Here is a 14,008-nt window from a genome sequence, read left to right on the forward strand (position 1 = left end):
TCTTGAAGAATATAAAATTGAGGCAGCTATTCAGAATTGGATTAGAAGTTGAATGTGAATTAAGTGATTTTTATATGGAGACATGAGAGAAAAAAAAAAAGTCAGAGGAAGAGTGAGCTTACTTATGGGTTTAGGCAATTATCTTTCATATCTGTAAAAACACAATCCTAGAAAATACACAGATGAGCTGAAAAGTTACAAGAAATTAAGTAGAGAAGTAGAAAAATAGGCAGAAAAGGATGTGGCAGGAAGGTGCATGAGAATTGTGTAAGAAAAATCGAGTAACCTTGGAGTCAAGGATATCTCCCTGGATCTCTGCCCATAGCAGAAAACCAGAGGTTGACAGAAATGAAATGGTGGTAGAATTGTAAAAATGAGCTGAAGAGTGCTTGTGACAGTGGTGTGAGCTGCACCTAGAAGTGCAGGTCTTTGAGTAGCAGGCCTGTGCCATGGCTGAAGATGGAAGTCATTTGAATGTCAGGAGGCTTAAAAGCCAGCCAATTCACATCTACAGAGATGCATTTTTTTTTAACTGTTTTACAAATGTGCTTTAAGTACAGTGACAGACTTTAAGTGCATAAAACAAACTGAACTTTGCTCTTTTTCCCTTACTCAGGCTTTTGGCAACCAGCCAATCCCTTCCAGTATGCCCCTGAAGAAAGCAACAGTGTTCCTCAACCCGGCAGCTTGCAAAGGGTAAAATTTCCCCTTCCCCACACTCATACGTGAGATACTCTTTCTGTACTTTTGTTTTGCCATCCACTGTAAAAGCCAGCCAGATTTTTCAGCTCGTTTTTGCTTCCCTCTGATGCCAAGCTGGTGCTATGTAACTGCCAAGCTTTACTTCACCAAAAGTGCTGGAATGAGAAATAAAACTAGATGTTTGAGTTGAAAGAATGATTTCTAAATGTATGTATATTTTTACTTTTTCTTTTGTCCTGTGTTTCAACCCTTCTCATTCCTTCACATTCCTTCCAAACTTCTGTGTGCTCATTAGCAGGAAAGCAGTTATCTTGGCTATGATGTGTCAGTGCTGGTCAGCCAAGCTTCATATTAGTTGCATCTTGGGGAAGGGCAGGGAGTTGTAAGTAGCAATATGGAAGGATTAATATATCTGACGTGGAAGTGCTTGGGCTTAGGTGCATTTGTTCAGAGCATCACTAGAAAATGCAAAGTGTTAACAAATTAAACTTCTGACTTTTAGTGTCACGTTCCTACTTGTAAGCAATTTATAGTTAATGGCATAATTATTTTATTGTGCACTTACAGGCAGAAAATGCATCAGCCCTTTAACAAAAGGAGGTCAGCTAAAGTGTTCCTTCTAACTTATTGAATAATATGTTAAAGTAATAATTATTTTTTTTAATGTTTCTGAAAACCTGAATGAACTTTCTTTGTGGTCTGAAATCCTGGTGCTCTGCAAGTCCTTAATTTTTCTAAGACATTTATTTTTCTGGAGGTGTTGTTCTGTTTTGCTAGGGTTTTTAAAATGATTTTGTGGAGCAAGGTAAATAACCTCTTCTGCATTTATTGCCATTGCAATAAAAACGTGATGTCCGAGGTAGGAGTCTAAAAGTATAATGCATTTGAACCAAATGAAATCTTGTCTGTGCTGACTGGCAGGTTGAGTGATTGTGCAGCTTGTATGCTCGTTTCTAAGTAGAGTTCTTCTTGTTATTCATTTGTTTCTTTCCTTTTAAATTTATTTGGTTTTTGTTTTGCTCCTGTTATTTCCAGCAAAGCCAGGAACCTTTTTGAGAAGAACGCTGCTCCGATTTTGCACTTATCTGGCTTGGACGTAACTGTGGTTAAGGTAAGAATCTTGGAGCTGCGAGGTAGGTTCTGCTGATGCAGATATATTGTCTGCTCTGCTTTCTCCCCTTGAAGAACTTAAATTAAATTCTAGATGCATTTGCAATTGTCAGTTGCCCTGCAGATATCTCCTTGAAAGAAGGAAATGCGCAGATATTAAACTGGTACTTAGAATTTTCTTCTTTTTAATTTGCAGTTAACTTATAAACTGTGTACTAAGTGATTTGATTTTCAGCTGAAGCAGTACATGTGCTTGTCTGTCTGTCTAAAGCAGCCCTTCTATAATTCATGTTTGAGAGGAAACTCTAAATATTTGAGTGCTGGCTAGTGGTGCGTGCCCATCTCTGCTGAAATTGTCAATTCTGCCTGAACGTGCAGAATTCAGAAACGAGGAACTTTAGCATGCAGTGGAACTGTTCAGATCAATTAAAATAAGCTTCTCTTTTTACACTGGAAATACTTCAGTGTATCTGCAAATAAATCAATGTTCCCATCACAAAAGCAAAACACTGAGCTCTAAATGGTGTGAATTAGAGGATTTTGGAAAGAGAAGTAGTAAACATGAAGGCATTCTCATCTTTTGCAGATTTTTTAGGCTGTGTTATGTGGATGGTTTAATAGTCACTGTGTCCTGTGTTCTCTGTCTTTCTGTCTGGGAAGCTTTTTCACAATGTTCCGTATTAAAATACCTTCTGGTTATTAAAAATACATAGTCCCACCCAAGAAGAAAAAACTGACACTTCATAGCTTCAAACCCAGCAAGTTTGCAAAGTGAGGCCAGACCAGTAACCTAGATGTCCCTGTACAAGACATTAATTTTGCAAGAAGCAGTTTTGATGGTTTAGAAAGTCAGCGTACTGTTTACTGCCAAACCGGTTGTCAACAGCAGCAGCCTTTTATATGGCTGCTTCTGTGTTTCAGGAGATGCATTTGAGCACTTTGGCTGATAAAGATGTTGGAACTTCATCCGCAAGAGTGTGGTTTGCTTGTGGTTTTGTTGGTGTAGAACTACCTGGAAAGGTGATCATTGCTGTGATACAGCAGAGCCATTGAATACGATTTACTCTGATATTTCATTTAGTGTTTGTGTGTTTGCTTGCACATACTGCACTAAGTGTATAAGTCAAAAGAAATTACAGTGAATGTAAGTAATACCCAGTACTGTGTGCTGGTATTAGAATAGAATAGAATAAACCAGGTTGGAAGAGACCTTCAAGATCATCGCGTCCAACCCATCAACCAATCCAACCCACCTAAACAACTAACCCATGGCACCAAGCACCCCATCAAGTCTCCTCCTGAACACCTCCAGTGGTGGTGACTCTACCACCTCCCTGGGCAGCCCATTCCAATGGGCAATCACTCTCTCTGTATAGAACTTCTTCCTGACATCCAACCTAAACCTCCCCTGGTGCAGCCTGAGACTGTGTCCACTTGTTCTGGTACTGGCTGCCTGGGAGAAGAGACCATCATCCGCCTATCTGCAACCTCCCTTCAGGTAGTTGTAGAGAGCAATAAGGTCACCCCTGAGTCTCTTCTTCTCCAGGTTAAGCAACCTCAGCTCCCTCAGCCTCTCCTCATAGGGCTTGTGCTCCAAACCCCTCACCAACTTCGTTGCCCTTCTCTGGACTCGCTCCAGCAAGTCAGCATCCTTCCTAAACTGAGGGGCCCAGAACTGGACACAGTACTCGAGGTGCGGCCTAACCAGTGCAGTGTACAGGGGCAGAATGACCTCCCTGCTCCTGCTGGCCACACTGTTCTTGATGCAGGCCAGGATGCCATTGGCCCTCTTGGCTGCCTGAGCACGCTGCAGGCTCATGTTCAGTCTACCATCGACCAGTACCCCCAGGTCCCTCTCTGCCTGACTGCTCTCCAGCCACTCTGACCCCAGCCTGTAGCTCTGCATGGGGTTGTTGTGGCCAATGTGCAGAACCCGGCATTTGGATGTGTTAAATCTCATTATTATTGGAATAACTACTAGGCAAATGGAGTAGTGATTTTTTTATATATATAGAAGAGAAATCCTAGAAATAGTCACTTGAGTTCTCATGTTTGGATTTCTGTTTCTTCAGACTGATTATGAGGGACAAGCAAAAAAGCTGCTGGAATTGATGGAGAACACAGATCTCATCATTATTGCAGGAGGAGATGGAACAGTACAAGAGGTACTCCAGAAGCTTTGTCCTGGCTGAGAGTGAAAAAGATTGAGTCAGGGTGAAGTAGCAGCATCTATAACTAGAGATTTGTCAGTTTTAGCGTCTGTATTTTCAGTCACCGTTATAATCGTAACAGGGACAAGAAAAATCTGGTAGTTATTATTAGTCCAAATGACAGTGTGGGGAAAAAGAGTGTGCAACATAACTGTCTTCCAGAAGTTTAATCCAGAATGAGAAAATTACTTGGGGATACATGATTCTAACTTTTTCTCTCTGTGTAGTGTAGCTGTAATGCTGTAATTGTTGGAGTTCGTTCCTGCCTGTACTCCCCAAGAGGAGTGCATGCTTTGCTAATGGGGAATCAAATAATTAAAAATTGTGTGGCAGTGAGAAGAAAGCATGGTATGTATTTAATAAATGCCTGTTGTCAAGGTGATTAATAACAGAAGCAAACTACCAGCAGAGCTGGGGCATACTCTCTTTTTTCATGGCAGGCTGTATTTTATTAAAGCATTTCCTGGAATGCTAACTACTGACATCATAAGGCAGAGGCTAAATGAAATGCAGTGACCTTAAGATAAAGTGGTCAGAATACATCTGCAAGTTCTTCCTAGCCTTAGAATTTGTTATTGTTAATTGCATACTGAGCAGTGCTATTTCTGCATTATGCAGGGCATTATTTGTGTTAAAACATTTGTGCTGGCGTTGGTTGTGGTGCTAGCCTGCACTCGTACTCGCTCCTAAGCCTGCTCTTGTCACTATTGTTGCACAGGGTGGAAAGGTGGAAACATGCTTCCTGTCCCGTGTAAGCACCTGTAGCTCCTTAATTCTTTTCCATGAATTAAATGAGTGTATAAATTTCATAGCTTTCTACTGAGACCGAAACACTCCCATTTCTCAGAGCTGAGCAACTCCCATGTTTTTCAGGTCATAACTGGACTTCTCCGCAGAGCGGATGAGGTGAGGACATGTTACTTATAAAATTATGGGGTTTTTTTCTGAGAGGAATTCTTTTGTGCATCCACTTTCATGGCTTCAGCTGTCTTCTACAGGTAGTTGCTTACTAATCTGGAGCTGGCTTGCTGTTTAATAAGTCAGCCATGCTTGTGTCCTGCAGCTCTGCCCATTGTTCTTTATTCCCTTTCTTGGGGAGTGCAGTGGCTCCCAAACCATGGCTTTGGGAAGTTTCCAGCATCAGAGCAGGCATTGTGGAGAAGCCAAATGCACAACTTTCAAAGACCTGTGGACCAGCTGTGTATGCTGCTTTGTTTGGCAGAAGTGTCAGGCAACAGTACATGTTTTTCTTGTATTTTATCTTGTATACAGGCTTGAAACCAAATCCCTTCATGGCTGTGCTCCTATCGCTTTGAGATTGCTTTGCCGTTTCTCAAGCGGCAAATGTCTACCTATGCAGATGGCTGCAGAAAGCAAATTTTAACCTCTCAAGGTGGATTGCTCCAAATGGAAATGAGAGAGATTATTCTTTTTAAAGGGGGAGGACAGTGTTATTGAAGAAAGGAGGCAATCTTTGTTCTCTAAACCTTCTGGCAGGAGCTGGCAAAAACTCAATTAGATGATCCAGGCAAGATTATGATGATATCCTTGGCAGCTAGAATTGTATCTGTTTAGGCAGTTGCTTTGTCTGAATGTGACAAGAGAAACTCTGCAACCAAGCCAGTATTTTTAAAGGGACACAGGCTGTATCAGTTCTGAGACGTCAGTGTTTTTAATTTAATATTATTGTAGTTGGCCCTGTGACTGCTATAGTCTAAAGATACTTTGGGGGGGGTGGGGGGGAGGGAAAGAGGTTTAAAGGCTTTGGTGGCTGGCTTTTCTTCTCTTTTTTGCTTATTATCTTGATGTAGCTCGAGTTGATTTTGCAGTAGCATAGAAAATTCTGCATCCTGCGCTATTTTGGGTGGAATACTGCATTGTACTATTGCCACTGTGTCCCTTTATGGATTTGGCTGGGGAATTCTTCTTGTCCTTCACACCACTTTGTCCTGGGAGTAGAGATCTGCAGTTCAGCCCCCTGACTCTGTGCTCTGCTTTTTACTTGGGTATGCCATACCACTCTTGCCTGGATAACAAGAGCCTGTTCCTAGCAGCCAGGGTAGCAGATCATGACTGCATGAGCTGCAAACACCCTGTCATCTGTATGGTGTAAGACAGCTCTGAAGAAAATGAGACAAGGGTCCTTGAGATGCGTTAAGACTTGCAGGTGACACAGAGATAGCAAGGGAGAGCGGGTGGGCATGAAGTGAGAGAGATGTTACTTAGTTGGTGCGGATTTGCAGTATCATAGTGCTGCTAGAAGCAGTGTCCAGGAGGGAGATCATGCATTGTAATATATGGTAGTTTACATTGATTCGCTGACACGCTTCAAGAAGCACAGTTTATTATGAGGTATAGTGTAATAACTTGCTCCTTCAACAAGCACTTTGGCTGAACTGTGGTACAGAAAAATAACATGGTCAGTGACTTCCAAAAACTAGACCTTCTGCTGTTTCACGATTCAGATGCCAGAGAAATCAATTTCCTTAACTGAGAAAATCTTTGCCATGCAAGGTTGCTCTGTCAGAGAGGGATTTCTGCAATGGTAAATGAGATTCAGGGCTTGTGATGCCACCGTCAGTATTAAGAAAGATGGCAGATTGCTGACAGAATCCATGCATTAGTTAGGATGTGTCTGCCAACCTGCATGTAGCAATGCTCTTAATGATTACAGAGAGCTCCTTTGTACCCAGTTGGCAGTGGTGGGTTCACAGATTGAGATGCCATGTTCTGAGTCGTTCTCTGTTACTGCCTCATTTAAGGAAGTGCCTGGCTGCTTAGTGCCAAAGGGGTGATACCAGACACAGCAGTAATCTCCACACAGGAAGCTGTGTTAAGCTGATGCAAATGTTAATTTGCTCTCCTCATGTGTCCAGGCTGTCTTCAGTAAGATTCCTATAGGATTCATTCCTCTTGGGAAGAACTGCACGCTGAGCCACACACTCTACCCTAAGAGCACAAACCAAGTCCAGTAAGTATTGCATGTGGCTAAATGGGGGCTTTTTTGTTTGTTTTCAAGGAGCACTGCTTCTCAGTAGCTTGATACTTTTCTTTTTTTCTTCTATGTTACATAGAAGTTGGCAGTCTCTGAGCAGAGCTTGATGATTCTCTGGACTTGCCTGAGTTAATGACTTCCCAAAACTGACTAAAAATTAAGAGAAGGAAATGTATGTATCATTGGAACATGAAATCATTTGCTGTGGCTAATATTTCCATGATCGTGTGGTGCTTAGGGTTTGGCATGCTTTAAAAACAAAACAAAACAAAAAAAGAAAGGCTAAAAACTGTTAGGAATAGTCAGAAATGTAACAGCAGGGATATGACAGAACAAAACAAAAAAAGCCCTTTTTCCATCTCTTCTCCACCTTAAGAATTCTAGAAACCAACCTCAAAATAACTTGATTAGCTTCTGCAAAGTGAAGCCCACTAGACTATCTTTATGGGAAAGGTTGGGTTCCATTACTAACTTCTTCATGGTTTCTTGCTTCTCCTTGCGATGGGACTAATGCTGGCAACTCTCCAAAAGCCTCACCTCTCAGCATCCTAGATACGATCCAGTCTGGCAGTATTTGTTGCCTCCATTTCAGTTAGCAGTAGTTTTGGTTTGTCCACTTTTAAAGTAAAAAGGCTAGTCAACTAATCTTTCTTTTTGTCACACTTCATTTCTTTTCAATTTTCCTCTTCTTCTCCTCCCATACTAATGAATATCTTTCTCCTCGCTCCTGAACTTTGCTCACTCTGGTTCTCCCACTAATTCATTAACATTCTTCTTTGCGGAACCCTTGCTGGTATCCATCATACATAAAACCCAAGAGCCAACTGGCATAGCATCCTTCATTAAAACTACCAGAGTGCCTTGAAGCTCAGCAAGATGGACAAGGCTGTAATCAGCAGCTAAGATTGAAATAATAATTTATGTTTGGATTCTAAAGAAGCTGTTTGAATCAAATGATCTTTTTGTCCTGAGGTAATGAACTGTGCAGGTGAGACTGCAGCATATTGGTGAAGTTGAAAGGAATTCGGTCAATAGGCTGCTTAACAGCCCACACCAGTAACAGAACCTGGCTTAAGAACTGCTGAAATGATACTTTAAAAAGAAATATTTGGGCTTTTTTTTCCCCCTTCAGCACTATTAAATCTTACCTTTGGAGTATGGGAACTGTAGAGATCTTAGAAAAAGATAAGAGTTAGGAGAAACAAAAAGCTGAGAGAAGAACAACTTCCTTTCTCTGTCTCAGTGTTCTAAGCCTGCCTAAGCCAGGGGCAGTTTCTCCTGCTGATTCATGTGACCGTTGGGCTGGATTTGAAAACTGCATTTGGTTTTGGTGGGTGTTTTGCTGTCCAGCTGAGACACTGTAAATGTGTGCAATGTGGGATTTAAATTTTACCCAACTTTGCAAACAAAGAAGGCATTTTGATGAAATACACACATCAAGGTTTGATCATACAGACTTCTTTGTAAACTCGAATGCTTTGCTTACAAAATCTTTAGCACCACGCTCTGTGATTTGAAATGAGAGAGTGCCTTAGCTACTCTCCACAGCTTAATGGAGACCAAATCCATATGCTGATAGGTAGATTTACATTGATTAAAGCCTTTTAAACAAATCAACATACTAAGGCAATTGAGTTCCAGACACATGATCTGAGACCACTCTCATGACCATCCCCTTTTCTCTCACATTGTTGCACCTGGCACCAACAAAATAAACCCATGATTTGGGTCCTCAGTGTGTTACGCATCCAAAACAGCAGAGTTATGTGAGATCTGCCAGGTTACCTGAAGATGTTGGAATCTGTGAAGAGCTTAAGACTGAGAACTTCCTTTTGTTTTCAAGTGCTTTGCTGTTTGTTAGATGCAGTCTTTGTCATGTGTTACAGCCACCCAGTGTGCTTTCTGATTTCAACAAAATACAGCACTTTGTCAGAGTTCTTTTCTTGATGTTGTGTTTGTTGGGGAAAAAAAATCCCACCTGAAGTCATGGGGTTTGCTGGGAAAAAAGTACAATCTTAAAGCTTACTCTTTTCCTTCTTTTTTGTCTTTGCTTCTCTCCTGTTTGTTTTGCAGACATATTACTAATGCTACATTGGCTATTTTGAAGGGAGAGACAGTTCCACTTGATGTCTTGCAGATCAAGGTAAAAGCATCTGCTGATTTGGCACCCAGTGTTCCTACAACTTTCCTATTCTCATGTTGTTCTCTTTCCATGCTTTTCCTTGGGGTCATGATGGTTTGGTTTATGATGTTAGCAGTTCTGGTGACTATCATTTTTCCACCATATGCTATGACATCAGATAGTCTAAACTGAAGAAAACTCTAGAATGCCTGAAGAAGGTTGTTGGGGTTTTTTGAGTATTGGGGAATACAAAATTTAGTAACTCAAATATTTCTGTAGAAATGGTGAGAGAGAACAATAGTTGTATAAACTGATTAATGCATTCATATGTGCTGTGGAGTTAATAGCTTTCTTTCACAAACTGAAAAATCTGAAGTGGGAAAAGCTTTGACTATGTTTATTATGGAGTTTGAATATTATTTTTCTGTTATGTTGTAGAGTGGACATTTCTGCAGCAAGAACTGTGCAGAGCTCCTTGCTTATGGCTGACTATCCCCAAAATGAAATGGCTTTTGCTGGGTGTGAAGTCAAACTTCAACCTCTTCAAACTCACCTGCTCCTCTCTGGCAGCAGATAGGCTGCTGCCAGACACATTCAGACACATTGCTGTTAGCTATGAAAATTCACTTTCAGGATTAATCACAAATCACATTCTATATGAAAATGTGTTTTTATTCTAGCTGGAAAAAAAAACCCAACCTAAAAATTGGAAACAAGATAAGAGAAAACAGTTTTGCAATGTCCATTTTTCTTTACAGGGAGAAAAAGAACAGCCTGTGTTTGCAGTGACTGGTTTAAGATGGGGATCTTACAGAGATGCAGAGGTTAAAGCTAGCAAGTAAGAAAACACTGAGTGTTGAATCTGTACCTTTTTTAGCATCTGTTGCCCCAAAAGACATGTACCCCACTCTTGTGAAGAAGGCTTTTTTTGGAATGTAGATATTTGGCATTTAAATATTTACTTTCAGCTTGTCTTGTGGTGCCCACTTCTGGAGCTTTACTCAGAGTGTATCAGTGGGAAAAGAACTCCCTTGAGCAAAGTCTAAGTAAAGTAATTGCCCATTGTTGCTCATCAGCTGCCAATGAAAAGATGCACACAGACTCTGTAACTCCATCCCAACAAGGGACATTAGATGCAGTAGAAATGTCCTTCAGTTCTTGCCAGAGATGGCATAGAGTGTGTTGTCTGATGGCTATTCTCTGAATGCTGAACTGATAATTGTTGGGCTTTCTCCAAATGGACATTTAGTGTGCCACGGTCTGTGTATCAAATGACTGGCATTATCTAGTGAAGGAGCAGCCAGGTCAAAGCAGTTCACTGCTCAAAGTGTTATGGAGGAACTACAGCACATGCCTCTGCTGTGCAGCTATGAGGAAATAACAAGTGTTTTGTGAATGAGCTATGTTTGTCAGAAAGCAAGAGGTAGCAAACCTCTGGAGTCTCTCTGGCAAATATCTGAGCAGGTTTGAGAGGTGATATGGGATGGAGGACATGGTGGTGTTTGTTCCTGGGAAGTAAGGGATATACTTGAGGTAACTTATATAGATGCTGCTTTGGCTGTGCCACAGACTCTTCTGCTAATCGCAGTCCCAAGACTAAGAAAGTGCATTTCTCTTTCCTCTGCACTCTTATGAGCTTTCTGCCCATACCCTGTTCTTTGCCTAGTGCCAGCCTCCAGCAGTTCCACTTCTTAGGAGTCTTTTGGACTCAGTACCAGAGGCATAACAGCTCCTCTTGTGTGTGGGAAGGTGTGAACATCCTCAGACCTTGTGCTCTTCCACTAGTGTTTTGGGATGCACAGAAAACATGCACAGCCTCGAAAGCATTTCAGACACAAATGAACGGGTGCTCAGAGTCAGCCTAGGACAAGAGCCATGTGTGCATGCCCTGTTCTTATACTTCTCCACATCATCCCATTTTGGTCCCTATGAGAGATGGAGTATTGGGCTAAATAAACATCTGGGGTATTCCAGTACAACTGATCTTAAACTGATAAGAAGGCAACTGCTACAAAGGGAGTTGAGCTGTAAGTCAGTTTCAGAAAGTTCTCTGATTACCACTCTGCTAAGCAGTATCCTGGTGGAGACATGGTGCTGTTCAATGTTTTTTAAGTTTTATTATTTTAGAGACAATGTCATAGCTTGGTGGTGACAATTGCATGCCTTAGTAGTTAATGATATACTTGGATGTGCAGTACGCTTGAGCTGGTGGCATTTAATGTGCTTTGTTGACCCTCTTCGGTGGAAGACAGTGATCAAAATGTGTGCCAAGCCTGCCTAAATATAGTCACATCTTTAGATTCTACAGAATGCTGTATAGTTGGCAGGATGTTTATTTTCTAAAACATTGATTTTGATCTAAGAATTGTTTGGGGCAAATGGATGTTGGCTGGCTCTTTTCTGTTGTTGCTGAAGCTGTTTGCTTGTTTCCTCCAACTTCATTCTTTATTGCATATTGTGGAGATGCAATCCACCAGCTTTTAGAGCACAGACCTTTAAATCATTCCCAGTTGTGTCACATAACTAGGTAAAATTCTGCTACTGAGATATCATGCTGCCTGTAGTGAAGATTGTACACTGCATTTTGGTGATCTGTAACTCGGGAAAGGGATGCAGGCTAAGCTGCTGGTGAGGTGTAGAAAATCCCTTGCATTATAACAAAGCTGAATGCTGTAGGGGATAGCTAACCTCAGTGGCAAACGAGTCTGTGTGCTCTGACTTCATTTAAGGTTTCTCCCTTTCCCAGTGTTGATCCTAGTATCCCTGGGTATATTAGAAGTACTGTTGGTGTTCTTTTTTTCAGGTACTGGTACCTTGGGCCTCTGAAAACCAAAGCAGCTCACTTTTTCAGTACATTTAAGGTAAAGAGTCATTGTGAGGAAAACGGTTTCTGTATTTGAAAAATGTAAAGGCTGACTATGCTTTGTGTGATTTGTCTGTGAGCTTTTTGTGAACTGTAAAATGAGAGTGAAACTTGATTTGTTAAACCTACCAATGTATAGACCTAGCTTCTGAAGACACAAAGGGGAGGAGGAATTCTTAAAAAAATTTCTTCACTAAGTATCTGTTGCTGCAGGGTCACCAGGGGAGGTAGCAACCACCATTGAAACTGGAGATCAGTAGCGATGCTGGAGATAACCATTAAAGTGCTCTGTCACCTTTTCTCAACAGTCTTTCTTATGGTAACATTTAGTTCTCCTGTTTTTGTCTGGCAGCAGTGCCTATTTAGACTTCATATGCACGTCGACAATTGGCCTTCCATGTGTGGTAAAATGAGCATGAAGATTAATAGCTTCTGTCTCACCTTAAACTCCTCTTTGGCTTAAAATTGGTCCTAGAAGGATTAAAATTTCACCTGCATGGAAGGTGAAGCATTTTCATTCATGTGCTTTTCCTGTTCTCCGAACTTATAAGGAACTTCATGAAAGGCTGTGGAAATCCCCAGGAGGGTCTAGTGCAGTCCAGTCATGCCATCTGTCACAGTGCCAATGCTTCCTTTATGGGGAACTCCTGTTAAAAAAGTTAAATGGTGATGTGTCCATGAAAGACTTTTTTTTTTTTCTTTTTCTTTTCTTTTCCTCCTCCCCAAGAAATTTGAGATGATGATCTGTGTGCTGGCATGCTAGGCAGAAACCTATTATTCACTTCTCTCTTCTCTCCAGCTCCTTTCTCACTTTCTGTTGAATCCTTAGCCTCAGTTAGTGGCAGTGACAGTGGATTTCACTGGTGAGCTATTCGTTGTACATTAAAAAGATGCATTTAACCTGCTGAAGGTTAAAGTGCCCACAATGTCTGCTGTTAAGACAGAAGAGTTTCTACCTGTTCTCCCCTAACTGTGGTATTTGATGCTTTATGTGCCTGTGGTGGTATCATTTTGTTAATTTCTGTAAGAAATGGCCCCAGCTTGTTGAGCTTAATCTCTTCCTGGTGGCTTGTCTTTGTTGCTGTGCACTTCATCTTTTTTTCATTTTGGTACAGCTGTCCTTTGAAATAGGATAACCTCTAGTTGAAAACAGAGTAAGGGGAAAGAACTCTTCCCTGATATTGGTAGAGGCATTGTTATGCGCATTATCATATCTTCTAAAGGGCACAGGCTTAAATCATCATAACATTGCTACTTTCTGCTTTGATCATTAATACTTACTGTTTGTGTTTTGCCCTACTGATAAAACCTCCATTTGCCCTCTTTATTATGCCAGAATGATAGTGGAGTCTTTTCTTGCTTTCAGCAGTGCAAGGTGAATTAGCTTAACAACCTGTGCTGTGTGATCCAAAACTGCTTCCAAAGATTTATGCCTAGAAAAATAGTTCTACTGAATACATGTGGACTCTTGGCTGGGTTGTTCCAGTATATACATTTAAAAACCACCCCTATTATTCCCTATGTAAGTCCTATGTTTGAGCATTTCAGAAATTGTTTTTGAAACAAAATGAGAGGAAATAAATTTTGTCAGCATCTGGAAATACTTCAGGAGCTAAAGTTCTTTTGTAGCACATCACTGTCTGGCACTGGAATCTGAAATATCACCCATCACTTACTTTAAAATTCCTCCCTCCCCCATCCCTCCTCAGTTGCTTTACGAAGCTCACCTCACTTGACTTAAGCTATGTTGTGTCACTGTCTATAAGCACCTGATTTTGATTGTTTGAGGCAGGTCTTGATTGTTTGAGTAGTTGTAGAACAAAGGCCTGCCAGATTTTAGTGCCCCTTGGCTGCACACTGCATGGTAGTGCTTGTCTGTTTGCACTAGACCCCACTGTGCAGCTGCTCTTTGAGGTTGCCTTTGTGCCATGAAGGAACCAATTGTGCTTTCAAACATTGATGTTGACCTTGCTGGGCTTGGCTGTTCCCTCTAGCCAGAAGCAGCT

General features: G+C 41.2%; 1 protein-coding gene across 1 annotated transcript in view; it reads left to right on the forward strand.

Moving 5' to 3' along the window:
• Positions 1–14,008, forward strand: part of AGK (acylglycerol kinase) — a 40,424-nt gene that overhangs the window by 12,656 nt on the left and 13,760 nt on the right. Inside the window, exons 3-10 of the mRNA XM_009903015.2 lie at positions 617–696; positions 1,738–1,813; positions 3,885–3,977; positions 4,896–4,928; positions 6,899–6,993; positions 9,091–9,160; positions 9,898–9,977; positions 11,943–12,000. Of these exons, the coding sequence (XP_009901317.2) occupies positions 617–696; positions 1,738–1,813; positions 3,885–3,977; positions 4,896–4,928; positions 6,899–6,993; positions 9,091–9,160; positions 9,898–9,977; positions 11,943–12,000 (585 nt within the window). The remainder of the gene's footprint in view (positions 1–616; positions 697–1,737; positions 1,814–3,884; positions 3,978–4,895; positions 4,929–6,898; positions 6,994–9,090; positions 9,161–9,897; positions 9,978–11,942; positions 12,001–14,008) is intronic.

Source organism: Dryobates pubescens, chromosome 15 (assembly GCF_014839835.1).
Source record: "Dryobates pubescens isolate bDryPub1 chromosome 15, bDryPub1.pri, whole genome shotgun sequence".
Lineage (NCBI taxonomy): Eukaryota > Metazoa > Chordata > Aves > Piciformes > Picidae > Dryobates > Dryobates pubescens.